The sequence below is a fragment of the Aplysia californica genome, unplaced genomic scaffold (assembly GCF_000002075.1).
Source record: "Aplysia californica isolate F4 #8 unplaced genomic scaffold, AplCal3.0 scaffold00286, whole genome shotgun sequence".
Lineage (NCBI taxonomy): Eukaryota > Metazoa > Mollusca > Gastropoda > Aplysiida > Aplysiidae > Aplysia > Aplysia californica.
Genome location: NW_004797556.1, coordinates 811335 through 819990, shown reverse-complemented (window position 1 = coordinate 819990; position 8656 = coordinate 811335). Strand labels below are relative to the sequence as shown.

Here is an 8656-nt window from a genome sequence, read left to right as displayed (position 1 = left end):
GAGGAGGAGGAGGAGGAGGAGGAGGAGGAGGAGGAGGAGGAGAAGAAGAAGAAGAAGAAGAAGAAGAAGAAGAAGAAAAAAAAGAAGAACATTGTTCTGGCATTTGCTGCAATAGACAAATGGTGTGTATTCTAAAAAGCTTAACATTTTGTGAGACTAAAAAAATGTTGACGTCAAATTTTTCGAAGATTCAATTATTGTTAATAACAGTCTCTTACTAGTTTCATCGTAACTTGAAATATCATTGTACTTACATTTTCATGGTCGATGATTCTCTGACACGAATAGTGCCATTAACATTGTACCCGACAAAGAGACTAGAGATAAAAAAAAATCGGGTATGTCAAGCTTGCTACTATGTCCCTTCACGCGCTTTTCATTTTACTCCTTCTTTGACATTGTCATTCTCCTCGTTTTCGTCATCGTCGTTTTCCTCCACATTAACTTTTTTTTTTACTTTGTAGAATGTTTTAAAGCCAGTTGTTTTCACTGACCTTCTAATTATTTATTTAAATGGCCTGATATGACTCAGTTTATAAAGTGTAGACTAAACACAGAGGGGATTGAGCGTTTAAAGCGTTTTACTTCCTTTCTTTTGCACATTCTTTCTATTATTAAAATATCAGTGTTTAACAAAAAAGAAGAGCTTCACTGAACAAGGGACATGTTTAAAAACCTCTCCATTCACCCTATATCTCTTCTACCTTAGGTCAGAAAGTGACGAAAGGACCCCGATCACAAAAGCAACTGTCGAGGAGGATTTGGGAGTTTCGTCCGTTAAGCTGTCCCAGAGTGCGTCAGGAAAGTTTGCAAGTCCTCAGAAAACAAAGTCTTCGTTCGTGAAGAAAACAGCGACCATTGATACACTTTCAATCCCAGAATATCAGAAGGGAGTCTTTGGCTTCATGAAGCGGCATAAAAAACAAATTTTCATCAACATATCTACCTTTTTCTGGCTAGGAGCTTTGTACTCATTTGAAGTCTACGTCCCGAATTTTGTTGGTGAGTACAGGGAGATTCTCATAGTTCTCCTATGTCAGTTAGTTAGCATTTTTGAGTTCAATTATGATTAATGTGTTACACCAGAAGCTTACTGATCAACAAAATATGTTTTATAGATGGGCATTGGAAATTGAACACACCCTTTCCTTAGAACGGAAGGAAGTATCGTTTTTGTACGGACTACGCTTCAACTGAATTCCCTTTTTTATAAATCCTGGAATTATCCATATTTGAAATAATACTATGGTGAAAACATGAGGACAGATTTTTACTTAAACATAAAAAACCATAAACTTTAATTTAGATAAATACATATACAAAATATTATATACATGTATATGAATATATATATAATATATATATATATATATATATATATATATATATATATATATATATATATATAAAAAAATATATATAATATCTATCAGCAAAGACTACTAGGTTGAACACATTTGTATTTAGGATACATGAGGTAAAAGCGAAACAAATGACGTCCCGTGTGACCCAGATAGCAAATCGTTGCCCGACGTTGTGTCCTTGGAAAAGACACTTTTCTTGAATTTTCCTAACTTCATCCAGGTGGGAATGGGTACCCGGCCATAGACAGCGAAAGATCTTGTCAATATGTTAGTGTTTTAGCGCCTATAAATGGCTACTTGCACTGTAAGCTTCCCATGGAGTTGAGCTTGATTCAGAATGCTCACAGGTCTGCTGGGGTAATAGAATAGGTTGTGAAGCGCATAGAGCTTGCTGATGGGCGGGGATTTGCGCTATACAAAAGCTATCTATTATTATTAAGAACCAACAGTCGTCTACTCCTGAAGTATAGCAGGTGAATGGAAAGAGGAAGGAGACTTTCAAAGCCCACTGTTTGCGTCGTGCTTTGTGAGGTCATGGTGATCCATGTTTCATGTTATGATTTTTCTTTACAAAATCTTATCCGAAATTGAAGAAGGGTCCATTGTTGTCACGTTTAAAAGAAAAGATTTCTGTCGTTTGTAACAATATGATGTCTGTAAAATGATATTTGTCGATTTTACAGAGCAGGGAAACTTACTTCTGGAGCAAACCTCGTTTCCCCTCATCTGTAGCTCGTTCACTTACGCTGACCGCGGCTAAAACTGGATAAAAACACATCGCTCTGTTTAATCTTTCTGGGTTTTTGAATGCGGGTCTAAAAGTAAAGCGACCAACAGAGTCTAAAAGCCCATTTATAAAAGTCACTACAAACTATGGTTTGGAAAGGTTTTTCTTTGATGTAAGCTTAAAACTGGTCAAAAGAATAATAAGGATTTACAGCATACACCTAAAATATTTAAAAAGTTGACATATTTTCCAAAAAGCCACTCTTCAGCGTTCGCCAAAGAAACGCGATTCAAGAGACGGGGTGAGTATTTTTCGAGACTCACCTGGAGCACGTGGAGACCTCTAGACAGCTGGGGGGGGGGGGATGAAAACGACAAGTTTACACTGATATATGGGGGCAGGGTGGTATCGTTGAATCAAAATGAGGAATTTGTTGTAGGCTAGGTTACTGTAAGTAATTTATTTTAGGGATCCTGTGTATGCATCCAAAAAGCAGTTTTAAATATAGGGCCCAAAGAGAAAAACCTTTTTATTACCAGGTCAAGATTTTGTTGAAAAATATTTTTGTTTGGTTGCTGGCCTGCATAAGTGCCATGCAAAGTTTCATGGGCAGAGGCAAATTCCTCAATAAGCTTGAATTTTTTTTGAAGCGGTCAGACGAAAGTGAAAAAGGTGTAAATATATATTGGGAGAAAAGTAGTTAGATGGTAGCTTTTGACACCCTCGCAGCCAGACAACAGTATCGTTATAGGGGGTGCCCACATACGCGTTCGGGTCGGGTCGGGTCTGGTCGGGCCTATCGGGTCGGGGTTTCAGTGCACACTACAGCCCGCCGCGATTGTACTCGACGACCTGGAAGTTAAAGTAGAGAAACCTTTAACCTATGCGACTACACATCCTAATTGCTCTTTAAGGTTTAAGAGAAAATTAGCATACTGGGCAAAAGGGTAAACTTTTGTGTTGGTGTAGACTAAGGCTCACGTGTTCTCTTTTTTTTTCTTCAAGAATCGGATCTGGAACAGAAATAAGTGCCCTTAAGTCGCAATGCTTTTCTTTGCTCGGATACTCGCCTAAACGATAAATTATCCCCTATCATGACGTAGTACATTATGATTTAATAAGACTCATGTTTTTTTTTTTTGTCCAGGTGTTTCTGTGTACGGCGGTGACCCAACAGCACGTGTCGGCACAGACCTGTATGGCCGGTATTTGAAGGGGATCGAGGCTGGGGCCACAGGAAGTCTCATTTACTACGTTTCTTTTACAGTGGTCACACTTTTCTTGGAGGTTGCTTTGAAAAAAATAGGTCAGTTCAAATCGTAGCTTATATTTTCTTATCAGTCAACCAACACTGCCCCCTCTCCCCTCTTCAAACAATGTTCTGTCTGTCTGTCTGTCTGTCTGCCTGTCTGTCTGTCTGTCTGTCTGTCTGTCTGTCTGTCTGTCTGTCTGTCTGTCTGTCTTTTCTGGACTATATCTTTTTCCTGACACACCCTGGGAAGTGGGAAGTTTTCGCTAGCACAATTTCAACTTCGGGTGGGGACTTTAATACACGCACATGTACTTAAAAACACAAACATTTCCAAGTGATATGTGAGAATATAACTTTAGCATTAGCTCTATTATTAGGTGCGTGGGCTTGTTTGATTATTGTTTTGCCGTAGTTTACAACTTGCTATGCACAAAGCGATTGAAACGTTATCAACGTTGGTTGGAAACTTGATCTATAGATGTAGTCGTCCCAATGAATATAAACGTGTTAGCACTACATAAAACAGGACACCTCAGGTCTCAGGTGAAAATATCCTAGTAAAAATGAAAAATTTGATCCTTCTTGGATTCGAACCCTTGATTTCCACGATAAAGTACAAGCTCGTAACCTTCTACTGCACTGTAGGTGTCATCCCATGCAAAGTTATTGTAAATATCTATTGCACATGTAGATCTACCACCTTCGACTCAATCTTGATCCTCTAGGACACAGGCTGCTTCGCCCCTACCTGTCAGAGACAACCCACAGTAAGCGGGATACATCCCAGCAGAAATACTAAAGTACTCGATAAATCTTCCTCACACGGCAATCGAACTCACACCCTCATTAGAAAGGGGCGAGTGTTTAAGGGGGGGGGGGGGGGGGTAAATTGACGATTTTTGGTCAATTTGTGGTATCTGGGCTTTTTACGTATTATAATACTCCAATCAATCGTAAATCTAAAAAGTGATTACTCTTTGTGTTACAATCATCATCTGTCAGATTTTCTGTCCTAGAACTTGTATTTTGCCTATTATGTAACAGTATGTATCTTTTTTTTCTCAAACTTCAAATTTTGATGTTTTTTCTCATCTACTTTTTTATTTTATTTTTGATTCCAATGAAATTTTCAGAGCTTGTTATTCATACCATAACCTAACTTTATAGAGGTGGAAAATGAAATCGATGAATTATAAGCGGGTTACATGGATGAATATGTAATCGAATTCAGAGGCATGAAGGTGTAGGTCAGTTATCCATCCCTAACATTTTTTCCTATTCAATGCAGCCAAGATCCCAACTGTTTAAAATTTGAACAAATTTGGTTGGTAAATAAAAATTCCTTTTAACTTTATGAAATCGGTTTATTTTCAATATGGCTGCCGTTACTATGGCTACCGTAGACATAAACAAACAAAAATTAAAGTTGCAAGAGATGTTTTCCTCTTATGCCTCCATGCTATAAGGCTTTATCTGAAAGATCATAGTTACCGAGATAAGTTTATAAACCACCCCCACCCCCCCCCCCTTAAAAAGTACTACAGGTACCACATATCGACCAATGAAAACTAATTAATGGTCTTAAGTGTTTTATCATTGTTTTGAGAAAATCACGACTGAAAAGAAATTTAGACGAGTTCTTTGTAACATTTATACATTGTACTCATGTTTCTTAATTTTTCTTGTTGTTTTTATGCAAGATGTATAGCTTAAAGTTACGACATTCAGTGTTGTAAGTAGTTAAACAACACTGTTTTATTTCCTAAATCTTGAAACTTGGAACACTTTTGCTCTCAGGGGTCGATATCTTCTATTGTTTTTCAGGTATTAGACCAATCATGGTGGTTAGTACTCTGGTCCTTGTTGCTCTGAGCTTGGGTGTGGCCATCTCAGCAAATATCTGGCTCTTTTATGTCACGTCCGTGTGGATGGGCATCTACAGGTCAGCTGTGATCACTGTGCCATATGTTCTGGCCAACAAGTTTGCTTATGAACAGGTTTGTATGAACAGTAACTCCAATTTGTTTTCACCACGTTTAGACCCGTGTAAAGTCTTCCTCCAAAGTTTTCGCTTTTGCTGCATACCACTTATGAAGCGAAGACTCCTGACACCCCCCTCTAAAAATAGTAACTTTAGACCCGTATAAAGTCTACCCTCCACAGTTTAAGTTTTTGTTTCATACCCCTTTTGAAGCGAAGATTTCTTACACCCCCCTCTCCCGCCCCACCTCTAAAAATGATAACTTTCATTTTCGCCTGTGCATTCACACCCGGGGGTTCAAGTTGGGGAAAAGTCAGGAGTGCATTGGGTTGAGAAAGAAGAAGGAAGATAGCGAGATGGACGGTAAGAAGGGAGGTGGGGAGTTTTTAGGTAAAACTGTAGTGCCATTACTTTAAAGGCGGAGGTCAGGTCAGACTGCAGTGGTGTACAGCCGTGGCATAGGGCAGCAATGCTTCTCAGAAATACAGAATTTGTAAATCAGAGGTAACCAGAGAGATGCAAGAAAACCAAGACAGTCAAATCCTGTGTTATACAAAGCCAACAGATCACATGTTCTCTGCTTGTGAAAAAAAAAACGACCACTTGAAAGTCACGAGCAAAAACATAAGAATGTTTAATCAGCGTAACGTATGTTAAGGCAGATAAGAACACCACTTAAGGAAAGCAAAAGTGTGTTATCGGTTCTGGCGTTTGTGCATGATCATCAAAAGTTTGTTATTTTTTCCATTCATTTGCAGCAGCCAACTAGGTGTATAATTTCTCTTCCACCTTAGAAGATCAAGATCAAGGCCGTCATAATGGACTTATTGTTATCATGATTGTTATCATCATGCTTGGTATTGATGGTATTAAGAATATCATTATCGTTGATATAGTTATCATCATCATCATCATCATCATCATCATCATCATCATCATCATCATCATCATCATCATCATCATCATCATCATCATCATCATCATCATCATTAAATAATAATAATAATAGTAAAAATAATAATGATAACGATAATAATAATAATGATAATGATTAAAAAAAAAATAAAAAAAAAAAAAAAAAAAAAAAATATAATAGTATAGTATATTATAATAATGGTAAAAATAACAGTCATAGCAATACTGATAATGATAATAATGATAATAATAGCGGAAGTAATAATAATAATAATGATAATAATAATAATTATACTACTACTACTACTACTACTACTACTACTACTACTACTACTACTACTACTACTACTACTACTAACAATAATGAAATAATTTTTAAAAATTAATAATTATTATAATAATTTTAAAAAAATTATAGAAGAAGAAGAAGAAGAAAAAGAAGAAATAAAAATGCTGTTAATAATAATGATGATAAAAATGATACTGATGATAAGAATAGAGAATATAATAATATAATAAAGCTGATGATTTTATTATCACAGATGTATGATGATAATACAATTCCTCAGCGATATTTAACAAATTATAGTGCGTGATACTGGTGATCGTTTTAAAATATTTATTCAGTAAAGTATCTTTAACCTGTAGGCTACCCCGCTCTTCTACTCGCAAAAAAAAGTGCTATGCTTTGGGATCTATATGAATCCCCAGGGATAACTTTTGGAGGATCTCTTCGCCCTTAGGTACGGTGTTCGCTTTTCATCAAAAGGTCCCGGGTTCTAAACCTGAGAGTGACAGAAGAAAATTGTCCCTTGAAGTTTTGTCCTTTGTCCTTCTTTTTTGTTCTCTACCCCTGTTGCGACATCTGCCGTCCTCTCCACCCCCCTCACGTCCGGTCCTCTTTTTGCTCCTCTTTCCTTCACTCCTGAATCTTTCTAATGCTACACCAGGCTCCTTCCAACTACTGTTTTTCTGTCACACCTCTGATCTATGATTCTTGAATAAGGGCGAACAATCTCGGAGGTTCTGTATTCAATCTGCGCACGTAAAATATCCCTTGGGGGTTTGAAATCGATGAAAGTAGGTTTCCGTCTCCATCTTGGCAAAATTAAAATTAATTCCCACCAAAGCTTAAAACACTCTTGTCAGTTAAAAACATGCAGAGTACCGTCAAAATCGAAATGTAGTTGCCGTGAAAAAAGAAGGTAAGAGGTTCTATGAAGTAAGAAGCACGGTTTCATATGTAAAAATCACTGAAATCTTAGCAAAGAAGAAGTTATCTTGGGATATTATCTTTATGATTGCATCAACTTTTCCTGTTGCAGAATGGCGAGAACGCCTCCGGAGTGGCCATCTCTATTGTAGCAGCCATGCTCCCTCTTGGCTTCACACTCTGCTCTGGCCTCATGGGACCCCTCATCAGCGCTACTGGTAACGCAGGGGCCCCCGTCTACTACACAGCAGTCAACGCTTTCTTGGGGACCGTTAGCTTCGCTTTCCTCAAGTTTGACGTTCCTGGCTAACCTATGGCATGGGTATAGCTATAGACCGTTGGTTAAAAAAACAAACAAACAAACATCCTTTCCCTCAACCCCCCTCCCCCCCCCAACAAACCCAAAACAATAACCCCCTAAAAAGCCCAACAAAAAAAGGACAAAAGCCAAACTGCTTTTTAAAGAATACCTTTTGATTTCATTGGAGTTGGACTTTGAGATTTTAAAACTCCATTGATCCACTCCATTGTATTCTCGTAGGGAATAGCATGTCCATTTTCTTATTAACGGGGTAAAATTCTCTGGTCTTTGCATGCGGGTCTAAATGTTGGATGACCAACATTTCCTAAAGCCGGTAAATGGAGACCACTGTACACTAAGGTCTCACCACGTTTCTTTGATGTTAGCCTACAATGGGTGAAAATATAACAGGGGAAATTACAGTATACACATAGAACACCAAAATGTTGACCTATTAACATCAACTTCATACTGAAATGCTTACCGAGGAAAAACGGCCCAACAGACGGGTGAGCACTTTTTGAGACTCATTTTAGGACTTGAAGATGTCTTCTTTTTTTAATTTTTTAAATTTCAAATGTTATTCATGGGAAATGTTTAAACTGCACTGTTATTTAGCTAAAATGTACTTTAAATTACAAAGGCAACAGTTTTTTCCCTAGCCTATAAGGACTAAATAACACCCTTTCAATGAGTGCATTAGATGTCTTGGTTGTTTTATTGACTTTTAAGTAAAGATGAAGATTTTGAGCTTAACACGCTATACGATAGACGGACCTACACGTAGCGCCAATACAATACTTATGAAATCAATCATAGGACAGTAAGTATGTTATTAGTTTAGTTTCTATCGTCCTTGGCTAGGGTGCTGGGAGAAGTATATAATCATATTTTATATATATA

General features: G+C 37.6%; 1 protein-coding gene across 1 annotated transcript in view; it reads left to right on the top strand.

The window, feature by feature from the left end:
* Positions 1 to 8342, top strand: part of LOC101864158 (membrane-associated transporter protein) — a gene marked incomplete in the record, with an annotated part of 21577 nt that extends 13235 nt beyond the window's left edge. The window contains 4 exon segments of the mRNA XM_035970566.1: positions 710 to 1002; positions 3239 to 3397; positions 5168 to 5340; positions 7565 to 8342. Coding sequence (XP_035826459.1) covers positions 710 to 1002; positions 3239 to 3397; positions 5168 to 5340; positions 7565 to 7762 — 823 coding nt within the window.
* Between the last annotated feature and the right edge of the window lie 314 nt (positions 8343 to 8656).